Source organism: Saccopteryx bilineata, chromosome 5, assembly GCF_036850765.1.
Source record: "Saccopteryx bilineata isolate mSacBil1 chromosome 5, mSacBil1_pri_phased_curated, whole genome shotgun sequence".
Lineage (NCBI taxonomy): Eukaryota > Metazoa > Chordata > Mammalia > Chiroptera > Emballonuridae > Saccopteryx > Saccopteryx bilineata.
The window spans coordinates 229632573-229649537 of NC_089494.1; the positions used below are offsets into that span (position 1 = coordinate 229632573).

Genomic DNA, 16965 nt, shown 5'->3' on the forward strand with positions numbered 1-16965 from the left:
TGGAGGAAGGGCTCTCCAGCTAAAAGGAGCAGCGTGTGCAGAGGCCTGGTGGCAGAGGGAGCATGGAGTCCAGGGACAAAGAGAAAGCCTGTGACTAGCCCAGGCAGAGCAAGAGTGGAAGTGGCACAAGATGAGGCGAAAGAGAGATGGGACCAGACCATAAAGTTTCGGTGGTCCACAGTGTTTTATTTTTTAATTGAATGCCAGAACCAATGGAAGCCACCTCCTACTACGGGAGAGACCAGGTTCGGGCTTGCACTTTGAGAAGCTCACTTTGGGTCTCTGTGGAGGAGGGTTGTGGAAGGGGAAAAAAGAGACAGCAATAGCCTAGTTAGAGACGTAGTTCTAGATCCCAGCAAGGACCAGTAGAGGATAAAAGGATACACAAGAAAGCAGTAAGTGGGCAGTATGGCTTTATGTACTACCATATATACAAGTAAATAATATTTTATTAATAATATCAGGGAGAGTCAAAGAGGGAATGCTAACCTCAAAATATATAAAGTTGTGGTCCCTGGTCTTCACTGGAAAGAAGATTAAAAACCAAAGTCACAAGAAATGGGTCAGATTTTGGCTGATGGGTTAGCTTAGTCCTGCCCAATGAGAAGAAGAGCAATTGTTTGTTTTAACGATTCAAGGACAGAAACCGCTCATTTAAATAACTACATAGCTAAAAGGAAACAAGGAGGCTGTGAGTCTTTGGGTAGAACTGCAAGCAAGGCAAAATGTCAAGTTCTGCTGCATGCCTGGGCATGAGACCACACACCTTGGCAGAAAACGTCCCTATGTCTGGAAGACCACACACCCTGGCAGAAGATGTCCCTATGTCTGGAAGACCACACACCCTGGCAGAAGACATCCCTATGTCTGGAAGACCACACACCTTGGCAGAAGATGTCCCTATGTCTGGAAGACCACACACCCTGGCAGAAGATGTCCCTATGTCTGGAAGACCACACACCCTGGCAGAAGATGTCCCTATGTCTGGAAGACCACGCACCTTGGCAGAAGACATCCCTATGTCTGGAAGACCACACACCTTGGCAGAAGATGTCCCTATGTCTGGAAGACCACACACCCTGGCAGAAGACGTCCCTATGTCTGGAAGACCAAAGATCTTGTCTGGAGTGTAAAGCAGAAAATGCCCAAAGTAACACTTCAATTTCATGCATCTATTACGGAAGTTACATGGGTTAGAGATGATATTGCCAATACAGAATTTAATCTGCTCTAAAAGGGGCTCTGTCTCTCAGCTCTTCTGGACCAACTCCCACCTAGAAGCAGCCCACTGAGTCCCCAGGTCTGAACCACAGACTGCCATCTAGTGGCCATTCAACGAGACCATCTGCAGTGTCTCAGTTCTCACAAAGGGCCTGTGAAGAAACAGGCCTTTCTGTGTACCACATGTAAGGAAGCTCACTGAGGCTGGAGAGTAAGAGTGCTGTACCACTACAGAGCATCATTTGCCAAAACAAAATATACACATGTCGTGGAATCATTTCTTGAGTTTTGCTGCCACGAAACACCTTCGGAGTCAACAGGAATAAGGACAACAGTCCTCAGAAGTTATGAAATCAAAGGTGGTTCCTCCCCATGACCCAGACAAGGCCTTCTCCCCTTGCTCAGAGAGCCCCAAGGTATGTTCCCAGACCCATCATCAGTTCTATCTATGCAACGTTAGTTACAACTCTAACATCCTTCATTTGGATGTTAGCTTAGACATCCCCAAAAAGCTTAATTCATCAGCGGCAGACTTAACCCCACATGTTGGAATAACACAATAAATAAAGACAGTTAAAACAAGAGCTGTGCCTTCTCTGAGAATGACCTAGGGAGCTGGGGACAGACATTCCCTCCCAGCTGCTGTCACACCTTCCCAGCCCCGGAGAGGCCATGCCCGTAACTCCTCTACACAGTGTCAGGGAGACACAGTCAAGACTAATTTCTGAGCGCCCAAGCATCTGCCACATGACATCGCTTTACCTCCCTGGTTGTGGAAATGCTACCAGAGACTCCCAGGAAGTGGCCCAACTGATTCAAAAGTATGTGGTTCCAAAACCCATGGGCTATTTTTAGCACGCTTCCACTGCACAGCATTTTAATCAAATATACTAGCATAGATATAGTAGATGTACGACTATATATATTTTGTCATATACACACTTTAAGTCCAAAACTTTCCATCTTAGAGCATATAAATGTGGCCTCTGAGTCTTCTTATTTATAGGGTGTGCATACCTTACAAATATAGAATTTATTTAGTCAATTCATATAGCATATAGAGAATTCATATTACTTTTGGATCTTTTACCTGAACATTGTTTCTAAGACCCAACCCCAAACTGACTTGGTCTGGTTCGTGGGTTTTTTTCCCCCCAGGACCCAGAACATGGTGCTGGCACACACACCACTGCCATTCAAATATGTGCTGAACAAATGGTAAATCTACAGATGTTGGGGGTGGTTCTTAAAACATGAAATTGGTCTATTTTTGAAGTAGAAAGAAACGTTCAGGTTATTCTGGGCAATTACCTCCAACTCACTGATGAGAAAACCAATCTCAGAATTTCATATCACAAAAAGAAAGCAGACTCCTCAGTGTCTACAATGGGTCAGGCTTGTCACTGCACCTAAACTTTATAGGGACACAACTACCAAGCAGAGTCCCCAGCGAAGAGCCTGCAAAGTGCCCCCCCAAACACATATGCAGACCTCTTCCAGCAACTGCAAATTTCACTTCCCAGGTGGGAAGGTTCTCAAAACACACTGGCAAGGCCTGGCATTGTGTAATGTTCATTTGTAAAGGCAAATGTAAAAGAGAATCTAGAACTATACAAAAATGGCTATTACACTTTCTTAAGACAAATGAAAATGTGCCTGACAATATGGTGATGATGCCTCCTGAGGCCTTGAGACAGGCTTTCATGTGGCCGTGCCGCACTTCAGAGAGAGCAGCCACCGCTCCTCTACTCCCAACGCAGCAAAGAGAAGGGCAGCGAGGAAAACAACGAAAGAGTGTAAGGCTTAAAACCACAAGGAGTTGTTTGCCAACATGACAACACAATTTGAGAGATTTCAGAGACCTAACCCTTAAATTCTACAGCATTCCAAGAGGAGAGTCAAATAGGTGATTTGCCTTTTACCTGAAACTCATTTGCTCTCAGACAATAGTTGTTAGAGGAAGAATGTGATTTCAGAATCAGAGGTCTTGGGTTTTCTTCCCATCTCTGCCACTAGATTTTACAAACCACATATCCCCTCTGAACCTCAGCTTCCTCATTTGTAAAATGCACACGGATCAAGCCTGGTCTGTCCAGGTGGCTGGGAGGCTCAAATGAGAAAACAGTGATGAGGCATCATAACTACTAAAGCACAATGCAGATAAAGCATTATTATCAATAATAAATGAACAATGACACTAAAGGTTGACAAAGCAAAAATTATTTCAATAAAACCATTTCAACTCCAATTTGAATCTAATAAAAAATGAAACCTTTATTCCTAAAGTAAAAAGAGAAAGAGAAGCCATTCCAAGTACTCTACATCAAAATTACTGTTCAGAATTAGCACTTCAACTTCCAGTAAGTATCATTTGAAATGTGTAGTCATCCACCTCAGCTGTACCCTCCAATGTATAAGATAGAACAACTTATGTTTTCTTGAATGAAACTTAGCAAACACAAACATACATACACAAACACACCACACACACACACACACAAGCACAAAGTGAACACATAAAACCACTGATTTTTTTCTTATTCTGAGCCAAGTAACACAAACAGAATCTTTATCATTACAACGTTTTAACCACTAGAGTAAGGAAGTTTCAATTTTGCCCTAAGCTAAAATAGAACATATAAAATAGAAGATATCAAATATTTTCACTTACAAGTTACACATTACTCAATTTTTTCTCATTGACTATAAACCAGATTCTAATAAACCTCTGCTTTCTACGTTCTGACGTGGTGCTGTCTAATACAGAAGCTACTAGACACGTGGCTCCAGGGCCTTTGGGATGCAGCTAATGCAAACTGAGATGCATCTAAATGTAAAAATAATCACATTTTGAAGATTTAATATAAAAAATAATGTAAAATAGCCCGCTGATTTATAAATGTTAATTGTATGCTGGAATGGTAATAGTCTGGGTTAAATAAAATAGATCAAAATTAATTTTACCTGTTTCTTTTTATGCTTTTATCATGGCTGGCAGAAGTTTTTTAATGACATATAGTGGCTCATATATGAGAAAAGGCTGCTCTATTTCTATTGGACAGAGCTGCTCTAGAAGAATACCAAAATAAATAATACCCATTCACATGAGAAGTGTTCTCGCCCCTCCTCAGTATGCCTCTACACCCATGGCCTCAGGGGAAGTCTGCCCAAGTCACCCACCCCAGGCTTCCTGAGACCCCAGGGAGGAGGCAGCCAGCTCAGGAGAGTAGGGACCCCAGTACAGGCTCAGGACTTACTGTAGAGAAGTCATTCCTTTTAACCATTCCTGTAGAGTAAAATAACCCATATTTTGTGCATCCAATTTCCAAGCTAGGACAAGCATGACTACCTGTTAAAACAAACACACAAACAAACAAAAATAGAAAACCCCATCACATCAGAACAACAGATTTCAGCAATTAAATACATTAACATCTTGCCAAATGCTTCTGTTCACAGTAGGTTAGTCATTGAAACATGAACAGAGTAACTTCAAAAATGAGTTCTGGTTTGGCAAACATCTAGAAGTTTGATAATTCAGTCTGCTGACAAGGGTTTGGAGAAACACAAACTCTAATGATACATGATAGTACAAGGTGAAGAAGTGAACTTTTCTGGAGGGCAATTCTGCAGTATCTATCAACTGAAACCAGGTCTGGACTTGGCAGTCCCACCTGTGAGTGTTATCTTATAGACAGACCTGCATATGTATGCCAACATGTATATTCAACAATTCTTACCACAGTACTATTTCTAGAAGCAAAAGATTGAAAATAAACATTTATAAAGAAAGGACTAGTTATTAAACACTTCTTTGCTTAACACATTCCATACACAAAAGAATACCATGTGCCCATTAGACAGAGTGGAGCCATTGGTACAAATAGGGAACAACCTCCCAAGATTTACTAAATGAAAAGAGTGAGGGGCAAAGCAGAATGTTAAAAATTACAAAGGTGGGTGATGGGGCACATACAGTGGGTTTGTATCACAATACATTAATGCTTGTAAACTCCACTATATACACTGGGAGGGAGGGCATTTAAAAGCCCAATACTCTATGGACACCCCGCTATGTGGACTGAGCATGGAGGAATGTGTGGCCCAGTCATTCCTCTGTGGGGCACCAGACAAAGCTATCAAAATAGCTGTGCTACAGTGGTAGGATAAGTGTACTTTTCCTGTTTAAAATTTCCTTTCATCAGCCCTGCTGGTTGGCTCAGTGGTAGAGCATCGGTCTGGCGTGCAGGAATCCCGGGTTTGATTCCCGGCCAGGGCACACAGAAGCGCCCATCTGCTTCTCCTTCCCTCCCCCTCTCCTTCCTCTCTGTCTCTCTCTTCCTCTCCCTCAGCAAGGCTCCATGGGAGAAACTTGGCCCGGTCACTGAGGATGGCTCCAAGGCCTCCACCTCAGGTGCTAGAATGGCTCCGGTTGCAACAGAGCAACACCCCACATGGGCAGAGCATCTCCCCCTAGTGGGCTTGCCAGGTGGATCCCAGTCAGGCAATGTGGGAGTCTTTCTCTCTGCCTCCCGCTTCTCACTTCAGAAGAAAAAAAAAATTACTTTCATCAAATTTCAATGAAATCAGTACATATCAATTTTTAATATCATCAGATGTATTAGATTTTAAAATTTTAGATTAATAGGTAGATTACAAGACTGATTAGTAAACTAATCATCACAAAATGATTGTTAAATAGGTTTAAAAATGGTAGCTTAAAGAGACTAATGGTCTACTTAGAAGAATTTCTCCAAAAGAAGTTATATGTTGTTCAAAATATTCACACATTAGAGGATTTTCTCCTCTCGTGATTCAAACTTTGGATGTTTTCAGTATCTATACTCAATCCAGTATTAAAAAGACTAAAATTTTCACATAAACACTAAAGTTTAAAAAAAATAATGGTGAAGGTGCCCTGGCCAGGTAACTCAGTTGGTTAGAGGATTATCCTGATACACTACAGTTGTGGGTTTGATCCCCACATAGAAGAATCAACCAATGAATGCATAAATAAGTGGAACAAATCAATGTTTTTCTCTCTGTCTCTCTCTCCTCCCTTCTCTCTCTCTCAAAACAATTTAAAATATTTTAAATGGTGAAGGCACAAGAACACAGTGTATATGAACTATGTCTAAACTGCCAAGCAGATGTTCACAATGGGTATTTCTTTACATAAAACATAACTTTTCTTATGATAGCTGATAAAAAAGTTAGCTTCATAGATAAAGGATCTTTCTGTTACCTTACTAAATGAAAGTAGACTTGAATTTTACAATCTGCTTAAACTTCATAAGCTGTAAGTATCAGGCAAAGTGAGAGCTACATACTGCTTACTGACACAGAGAGACAGTCTTTTAAAAGAAAACTATTTTGGCACTGGTTTTGAAATGTTAATGTTTCTGAAGTTGGGATGTATCCCCAATTAGCGGGATGTATCCCCAATTAGCAGCATGTCAGAGTTTATTTAGCAACATTTTTTCTTAGTGATGATACAACTTACATAGCATCGATTAGTGACGTCTTAGTACTGTACAGTAATAAATACTTTAAAATCGTATTCTAGATTCAGCCTTTTAGAAACTTCAGTGTACTTGATTCAACATTTCAAGACTATGTCCACAGAAAGAGAGAGCCAAATGACTCATGACTGCCCCAAAAGAGTAGTAACAGCAGCTCTTTCACTGAGTACTGGTATTTGGGGGTGAGGAACTTGGAAGAGCTGGGCACCCCTTTTTCTCGGTTAGAATCACAGCAGCACTTCCTCGCACCCCGACAGGCCTATCAACCTCTGAGAGTAACTGCACACACAATCCCTCCCACAATGCAGCCTCATCCTGGCCCCTGACCTCCCTACCGCCAGCCCTGTGGCCCACCCCTCTGAGCAGACGGACTGCTGTCCTCTGGGCAGAATCTGCGGAACCCGTCTTATACCCCATTCACTCTTAGACTGTTCAGAAAACATCCTGCCAACCTGGCCAGCTCTCACCAGGCCTTGTCCTTCTTAACATCAGCGAAGGTTTTTTCTACATCTATACGTAGTCTATGGACCAGTACTAGGCAAAATACTACTGACCCAGTTGTCCCTAAACCTTTACACCACACTGAATAATTTATCTGGATAGCTGAACTAGATTACACTAAATTTTTAAATACGGGATGAAAACTCATGTAATAAGTTAAAAACATTCCAAAGGCTCTTTAGAAAATTTAAAATGTTATTAGGGGGAAATGGGGGAGAACAGAGGTACAGAAATGATAAAGACCAAAAAAATCTTAAAAAGCTTTAATTAAAAAAGTGTGAAGTTTCAATTACTAGTTTTCTTTAAGAGCAGGACATACATGCATGAGCAGCAGATATCTTACAAATAGTCTGAATAAAAGGGATGATCTTCAGGTCACTTCCAGATCATAAATTCATCTAGGACCTGAGGCATATTTGTTCAATTGGAGGCTAATATAATATTAAACTGCACAGTTAATGACCCAGGGCATCTGTATGAGCATAATTTTTCATTTTAGTGTAAGAGTGTAGATGTGGGGACAGGAAAAAATATTCAACAATAACATGGTAAGAATTAGGTAAAAATAATTAAGCACATAAAATAACTTCTACTAAATTTTTTAAGGTAAATACTTAGGGCCTTTCCACTCAAAAGCAATCACTTTCTGAGCTAAATTCAAATGGAAGTAAAAGAACTGTGAAAAATTCTTGATAATTACAACCTCCTCAAAGCCCTTATGAATAGTTTTGTTATTCAAAGTCTTGGTAAACTCTACATACAGCAGGCTGGAACAACGAGAGAGGGAGACAAAGGGACAAAATGCTGTGACGCGGTCCCACGGGTGATTTGTCATTGTAGGGACACATGCCCATAACACTTTTTAAAAATCTAGTGTAACCACTTTATTACTGTACCTTTTAGAAAAAAATGACTGTATACCATACCAATTACAACAAAAAATTTCACGTATAAATCAAACTAGAATTGAAACTTATTTCTTAGATTACCTCACAGAAACTAGAGGAATAAAACTAGTACATCATTACTTTTTTATTGTGGCTTTATTTGTCAAGGGACAAAGACTTAAGAAAAATAACTGATTCACCCAACTTTAATAAGTTAGACTTACATTTTCTGGTTCAACACCAATGTCTTCACAAAATTTCTCCATACCTTCAGGACCTACAACATCATCAGTACCTGCAGTGAAATGCAATCTTACATAAATTAAATCTAACCATGTACAATTGACTACTATAGTAGTATTACATTGTCAACATCTTTATTATCCAAGTAAACTACAATCAAGTAACACTTAAGGGCTAAAACTCCTTCTGAAGATGAAATCACCAAGTATAAACTGAAAAACTATTCTGACATTTCATTTATATCTTCAAAAGATTCTACTCTGCACAATCATTTAAAATCAATTGATTGCCATGTCCCTCAACCTCTGGACATATGATATACATAAGTTATGTCTAAAAATAAGGCTACTTGAGTTCAATTTCTGCTCTTCATTAAAGTAGCTTAAAGCTTTATTCATATTTTGGTAATAACTTCAATACATATAACAATTTTTGGAAACATAGCAAAGAAACACATAATAGTGTTTATTAAAATTGGGAAATAACATAATTGTTTCTTTTATACAGAAAAATAAATCAAGTAGTCTTTGTTCTTGAAAATGCAATAAAGCCTCTTCCTTTCTGCTCTGGGTTTAGCTTTGTTTCTTCCTGAAACATACACGTGTTTCATCTCTACTTTACCCCCATTCAGTCTTCAACCGGACACTGTAGCTTCTGCTCATCTCTGCACTGAAACGCTTCTTGCCAAAGTCACTAATAACCCCTTCGTTGCCAAATCTAACAGACACAGTGCATCTTTACTCTATTTGACCTCTCTGTGAAACCTGAAATTTTGAAGCAGTTCTTTCTTCACAAAACTTGTCTCCTACTATGACTCCTGGAAGTGCCTTCTCTCACCTGGTTTCCACCCACCTCTCCTCTTTTAACTTCATTATGGGGTTCTCTGCTTCTCCCAATTTGTTCAATATGATGCCTCAGCCCATATTCCTCTCTCCCCCTCCCCTAGCTTACCTGGCTAACTCCCTCAATCTTTAAAGACTAATTCAGACAGGTAGCCCTCCCAATCTCCCTCTGCTGCCTCACCAGCAGAGTCTGGGTCAGGCAGTCCTTTGTGACCCCTAACGCAACGCCAGGAATAGAAACTACCATTAATGTACAGGGTGGTCGTTCTCAACAAAGGATGGACATTATAGTCACCTGCAGTGCTTGTGGAACAGTCTTACATCACTTCTATCAAATCCTTGTCTCCCCCTGAACTTCAAACTCAGGCCCTTCCTCATACTCTGGATGGAGCAAATGCTTTCTTTGTATTTTACTCATGAATGTGCTATTTTGTTACAAAATGTTTTGTTTCATATATTCAAATGTTACCTTCACTGGGATTTTATTTTTCTCCTTTCATATTATATAATTTTCTATGTATTCCTAATTTTCTTAACTTGATTATTCAGGGAAAAATTATTCAAATAAAAATTTATTTAACTTTTTTTTTTTAATTCAGTGGGAGGAGGGGAGGCAGAGAGACAAACTCCCGCATGTGCCTGATTGGGATCCACCCGGCAAGCCCACTAGGGGGCGATGATCTGCCCATCTATTGCTCTGCAGCAAGCTCTTCTTAGTGCCTGAAGATGAGACTATGGAGCCATCCTCAGTGCCCGGGGACAACTAGCTCCAATCGAGCCATGGCTGCAGGAGAGGAAGAGGGAGGGAGAGAGAGAGAGAAAGAGAGAGAAAAAGAGAGAGGAAGAAAGAGAGAGAGAGGTGAGAGGGGGAGGGGGTGGAGAAGCAGGTGATTGTTTCTCCTGTGTGCCCTGACCGGGAATCAAACCCAGGACATCCACATCCTAGGCTGACACTCTACCACCAAGCCAAACCAAATGGCCAGAGCCTTTAATTTTTAATTTAGTTAATATTGCTATATTAACATGAGACAAAATTTAATTTAAAAATAAAAGTGAAAATTTTAACTATATATAAAGGAAATGTTTCCCTTCTCACCCCTTCCTACTTCCTAGAGATGACCACCATTTAAAGAGTTCTTTTAAATACCCTTTCCAAGCTAAGTTCTACTTACATGGAATGCAGACAATATTTATTTGCTGTTTTTAAGTTTGTCCAGGCAATTCTCTTTGGCTTTCCAGATTTAACAATAATTTAATCATTTCATCTCCAACAAATGATCATTTCCGCCTCCTCCTTTCCAATATTTATGCTCTCTTTCTTTATTTTTCTCTCTCTCTCTCTCTTTCTTTCTTTCTCTTATCTAACAACACTATCTAGTAACTTCCAAAACAATGGCAAATAAGAATAGAGTGGCCATCTTTATCCCCTTCCTAACTCAAATGTGAATACATTTAGCATTTATCATTTCATATGTTGTTAGCTTTAGGTTTGAGAGCCCATATATTCACATATGCACATTCCTGCATGTATTTCACAAAGAATACATGAATACATTCACATGGTAAAATGTTCAAATAGAGAAAATCCAAGTGAAAGACAGTAAACAGAAAATGCTTGCCTCCTCCCTTCCTGCCCAGAGAGGCATCTTTCTCCAGGCCTGTGCTATGTATTTATGTATGTGCAAACATACAATGAAAAGCAGTTTTAGCCTGACCAGGCGGTGGCGCAGTGGACAGAGCGTCAGACTGGGATGCGGAAGACCCAGGTTCGAGACCCCGAGGTTGCCAGTTTGAGCGCAGGCTCCTCTGGCTTGAGCAAAAAGCTCACCAGCTTGAACCCAGGGTCGCTGGCTCAAGCAAGGGGTTATTCAGTCTGCTGAAGGCCCACAGTCAAGGCACATATGAGAAAGCAATCAATGAACAACTAAGGTGTCGCAATGCGCAACGAAAAACTGATGATTGATGCTTCTCATCTCTCCGTTGTCTGTCTATCCCTGTCTATCCCTCACTCTGACTCTCTCTCTCTCTGTAAAAAAATATAAATAAAGAAATAAAGAAAGAAAGAAAGAAAGAAAGAAAGAAAGAAAAGCAGTTTTAACTTTATCTATCATATACAGGGTTGATGCCGTACCTATAAATTATGCAACTTGCTTTATTCACTAAATATATCTAATAATCTTGCTGTGAGAGCACCTATACATCTACTTTGTTCTTGTTAGCTGACACATTTTCCATTATCTATTGTATGTGAACGTGGGTGTGTGTTCACGATCTCACTACTATAAAGCATTTAGGCTGTGAGAGTAAAGAATAATTATTCTCCTAAGGAAACATCCATCTGTTCAGATTTCATTAAGAGGTTTTGTTTTTAGGAAAAGATGCCTTTTTGGTATTTATTGTTGGAGGTGGCTGAAAACATGTTACTTTATCATTCTTTTTGGATTCCTCTCTTTGGTTTCCATTCTTCCTGATTCTATAAAAGCTGTCCCACTGTCACCTCCTCAGGCCTGGCCAGCCTGCATTCCCATGCCGGTGCACTAGGCCTGGTGTCTCCAGGCGGCTGCCCCCTTGTACCCGCATCCTGGCTGCTGCCTCCGCACTGTCAACACTCATCACAAAGACGATGCTTCCTGACTGACTCGTCCATGTGCCACACTGGAAAGTAGCGCAGTGCTTCTGTTGACTGCACGCCAGAGCCCGGCACATAAGTCCCACGAGACAGTGTGCTGATGAATGCTGGTTGTCCACGCTTTTCCTTTTTTCCACATCTTATGCAATGCCACTGCCATATTAATGTATACACTCACCCTGTCTGGTTAGAAGAGCAAATTTTTAACAGTATGGTTTGCAGTGATATAACTCTGCCAAAATTATTTTATCCTCAAAATATTAAAATATAGCTTGTCAATTAACATTATTTAAAAGCTACCCATAATCCTGCTGTGTAAAACAACTTTTTCTTTCAGCTCATTACCTTTCTCATGTACTTATTTAGGTCTGTGATCACATTATTCATTGAGATTATGGTGATATTTCTACTGAATTTATCAATTCCCCTGTAGAATGGAGCAATCTCATTCTAACAAATAGGCCAATGTATAACACAAAGTAGGTTAGAAGTGGTGTTTGAAGATGGTTTTTAAAAAATTGTATCTAAAGGCCCTGGCCGGTTGCTCAGCGGTAGAGCGTCGGCCTGGCGTGCGGGGGACTCGGGTTTGATTCCCGGCCAGGGCACATAGGAGAAGCGCCCATTTGCTTCTCCACCTCCACCCCCTCCTTCCTCTCTGTCTCTCTCTTCCTCTCCCGCAGCCAAGGCTCCATTGGAGCAAAGATGGCCCGGACGCTGGGGATGGCTCCTTGGCCTCTGCCCCAGGCGCTAGAGTGGCTCTGGTCGCCCCGGAGGGGCAGAGCATCACCCCCTGGTGGGCAGAGCATTGCCCCTGGTGGGTGTGCCGGGTGGATCCCGGTTGGGCGCATGCGGGAGTCTGTCTGACTGTCTCTCCCCGTTTCCAGCTTCAGAAAAAGAAAAAGAAAAAAAAAAAAACCTAAAAAAAAAATTGTATCTAAAATAAGCTATGGAATGCCCTGGTAACAAGATACTGGAGATATATCTGGAAGGTGATATACTGGCAATAATCTAGAAAAAAGTGGTCATCCCACTTGCCCTACCATTTTAAGCAGGGGCCCCAAACTAATTATATTCAAGCTTTTCAGGATGAGCCAAAATCTTCATGGTAGTTTCCATAATTACACCACGCTGTGTCCTGGAGGCAAACGGGCCCCACTGCTTCCCTTGGTAGCTGGTAACGCCTTTCTTTGCTGACACTCACTTTGTCACTTAGCCCCTGCTCTTGGTCCCTAATCTCATTTTGGTAAACCAAAACAACCATCCTGCTTTAAAACTTAATCCAAAATAGAGACTAAGGGCCTATAGTCAGGACTTGTAGAACTTTTATGACCGGCATATGTGAGCTTTAGGGTAACTGAAATCAATGCTGGACTTGTGTATTTGGTTTAATTCTTTAATCTTAGATATATCCCCAGAAAGTACAAGTTATTAGAAAATGTATGTAAAACTGGTTATTTTCATTCCAACAACAACAAAAAAATGGGATTCCAGTTTCACATAGAGGTCTACATAACAGTCCCTCACTTTACCCCACCATCTTTCTAAAGTCACAGAGAACTCAAGTACCAATGTATGAAAGGGAGTAAACCTCAGAGACAGGCAAGAGCCTCCGGCAGCGGGGGTTTTACTTATTAAGTTTCTGAGAGTCGGTTATTGAGCTGACAGGAATTTAAAAAGTAATTAGTTGGCCCAGTGTATGGATGTCCTGGGTTCAATTCCCAGCCAGGGAACACAGAAGTGACCATCTGGTTCTCCACCTCTACTCCTTCTTGCTTCTCCCTCTCTTTCTTCTCCCCTCCTGCAGCCATGGCTTGATTGTACCAAGTTGGCCCCGGGCACTGAAGATGGCTCCATGGCCACTGCCTCAGGTGCTAAAAAAACAAATCAGGTTGCAACAAAGCAAGAGCCCCAGATGGGCAGAGCATCGCCCCCTAATGGGCTTGCCTAGTGAATCCTGGTCAGGGCGCATGCGGGAGTCTGTCTCTGCCTCACCTTCTCTCACTGAATATTAAAAAAAAAAAAAAAGTTACACCACATGCTAGAATGTACAAAGGGGAGCTGGGGTGAACTGGCCAACAGAAGCTGGAGAGCGGGACTTAGGCTGCAGAAGCCACAGACAGCAGAGAGCAAGGATAAGAGTGAACTGAGAGCTCTGAAAAGAACTAAAGGCCCAGCCATGTGAACCAACAGCACACCACGGCCCTAGTTGCCTCTTTAACCCCATGCAGACCAAAGTACTGAGAGTCGGCCCAAACCAGCTGGCTCTCTCCTGGGGAAAGTGAGCACACCATGGGTGGTAAAGCCCTCTTCATTCCAGGGGGCCTGAGGCCTCACTGACTGCTCCCACAGACCCACCCTACAACACAACCAGAAGTCATCCCTGAATTATACTGATCTAGTTTTTATTCATGTGGTTAGGATATTAAAAGTGACAGAGGTACTATTTAGGGATTTTAATTATTCCCAATTTCAAACCATTTTCCCTATTAAGGTATAGAAGGAGGAGGAAATGGGGTGAGGACAGGTGTAAAAATAGAGCTAGCCATACCCACAGAAACCTCTCTCCCAGAAATGGGCTACCAGGAACCACCAGCAGGGATCTCAAGGAACCTAAAGAATGTGGCTTAAGCTTTATCCCAAATGTAGTCTTTCTGAGCCAGAGGAAAGCAAACAAGTAGGAAAAGTGTGCCTGCTCTCTTTTATTTTATTTTATTTCAGGGACAGAGAGAGAGTCAGAGAGAGGGATAGATAGGGACAGACAGACAGGAACAGAGAGAGATGAGAAGCATCAATCATCAGTTTTTCATTGCAACACTTTAGTTGTTCATTGATTGCTTTCTCATATGTGCCTTGACTATGGACCTTCAGCAGACTGAGTAACCTCTTGCTCGAGCCAGCGACCTTGGATCCAAGCTGGTGAGCTTTTTTCTCAAGCCAGATGAGCCTGCGCTCAAGCTGGCAACCTCGGGGTCTCGAACCTGGGTCCTCCGCATCCCAATCCGACGCTCTATCCACTGCGCCACCGCCTGGTCAGGCGCCTGCTCTCTTTTAAGGAAAACAAAGCCCTGGCCAGTTGGCTCAGTGGTAGAGCATCAGCCTGGCGTGCAGCAGTCCCGGGTTCAATTCCCAGCCAGGACACACAGGAGGAGCGCCCATCTGCTTCTCCACCCCTCCCCCTCTCCTTCCTCTCTGTCTCTCTCTTCCCCTCCCGCAGCCAAGGCTCCATTGGAGCAAAGTTGGCCCGGGTGCTGAGGATGGCTCTGTGGCCTCTGCCTCAGGCGCTAGTATGGCTCTGGTCACAACAGAGCGATGCCCCAGATGGGCAGAGCATCGCCCCCTGGCGGTCATGCTGGGTGGATCCCGGTCGGGCGCATGCGGGAGTTTGTCTGACTGCCTCCCGTTTCCAACTTCAGAAAAATACAAAACAAAAAAAAGAAAAAAGAAAACAAAAGTGTAGCTTATGCTATGGAAAATTTTATGCTTACTTATAAAAGAAGACACAAAAAAAATCCAAATAGCTGTGCTACAATGGTGGGATTAAGTGTTCCTTTTATGTTTAAAATTTCCCTTTTATAATTTCATAACAATAAATGTGAGCCAAGAAGAAAGTAAAAGCTCTTCATAGTCACAGTGATACAAACATGAGAGAACTCCTAACTCGTTTAGCAGTCACGTACTGAACACCTGGAAAAGTGTCCAACCCTTTTACTCGGAAGACAAAATAAATGCTTTCAAGAGATTCCTGTTCTTATGACATAAATGTGAAAACATACATTCTAATACCATGTAAGTGTTTGTACTAGTGTTTATACTCTGCAAACAAAATCCAGTTCAAACTAGTTCAAGAAATGATGGGGAGGCTCACAAAAACCCAATGAACTACAGCAGGGGTAGTCAACCTTTTTATACCTACCGCCCACTTTTGTATCTCTGTTAGTAGTAAAATTTTCTAACCACTCACTGGTTCCACAGTAATGGTGATTTATAAAGTAGGGAAGTAACTTTACTTTATAAAATTTATAAAGCAGAGTTACAGCAAGTTAAAGCATATAATAAGAATTACTTACCAAGTACTTTATGTCGGATTTTTGCTAAATTTGGCAGAATAAATCTTTATAAAACAACTTACTATAGTTAAATCTATCTTTTTATTTATACTTTGGTTGCTCTGCTACTGCCACTATGAAAGCTGGAACGCTCACTAGTGGGCGGTAGGGACTAGGGTGACCAGCACTGAACTACAGGAATCAGGGCTGCAACTCTTCAAGTCCACCCAGGAAGAGGAAGATTCTTCTCCCAGTTTCCTGATAATCCCACAAAATTTTATCTGACTGGCCTGGCCTGGACTGCCTGTCAGCCCCTGGAACAATCTCTATGGCCAAACGGGGCAAGGTGCTTATAGAAAAAGGGTAGGGTGGGGGGAAATGGCAAGATCAGGCCATGGGAGAAATCCTCACTTTGACATCCAGGAGATGGTATTAGAACAGGATCCTCAAACTTTTTATACAGGGGACTAGTTCACTGTCCCTCAGACCGTTGGAGGGCCGGACTGTAAAAAAAACTATGGCCTGACTAGGTGGTGGCGCAGTGGATAGAGCGTCGGACTGGGATGCGGAGGACCCAGGTTCGAGACCCTGAGGTCGCTAGCTTGAGCGCGGGCTCATCTGGTTTGAGCAAAGCTCACCAGCTTGGACCCAAGGTTGCTGGCTCAAGCAAGGGGTTACTTGGTCTGCTGAATGCCCATCCTGTCTGTCTGTCCCTATCTATCCCTCTCTCTGACTCTCTCTCTGTCTCTGTAATAAAAAAAACCCAACAAACTATGAACAAATCCCTATGCACACTGTACATATCTTATTTTAAAGTAAAAAAACAAAACGGGAACAAATACAATATTTAAAATAAAGAACAAGTAAATTTAAATCAACAAACTGACCAGTATTTCAATAGGAACTATGCTCCTCTCACTGACCACCAATGAAAGAGGTGTCCCTTCCGGAAGTGCGGGCGGGTGCCGGATAAATGGCCTCAGGAGGCCGCAATGTGGCCCACGGGCCGTAGTTTGGGGACCCCTGTATTAGAACTACATAGTTATGAACAATGTCCTGGAGAAGTACAAAGGC

At 42.0% G+C, this 16965-nt stretch overlaps 1 protein-coding gene across 8 annotated transcripts in view; it reads right to left on the bottom strand.

The window, feature by feature from the left end:
- The window catches only part of DCUN1D4 (defective in cullin neddylation 1 domain containing 4), a 90717-nt gene that overhangs the window by 27483 nt on the left and 46269 nt on the right, over window positions 1–16965 (bottom strand). For all 8 annotated transcript variants that reach the window (XM_066279836.1, XM_066279833.1, XM_066279835.1 and 5 more), the window contains 2 exons: window positions 8356–8426; window positions 4479–4570 (listed from right to left, as the gene is read on the bottom strand). In XM_066279836.1, coding sequence (XP_066135933.1) covers window positions 4479–4570; window positions 8356–8426 — 163 coding nt within the window. The remainder of the gene's footprint in view (window positions 1–4478; window positions 4571–8355; window positions 8427–16965) is intronic.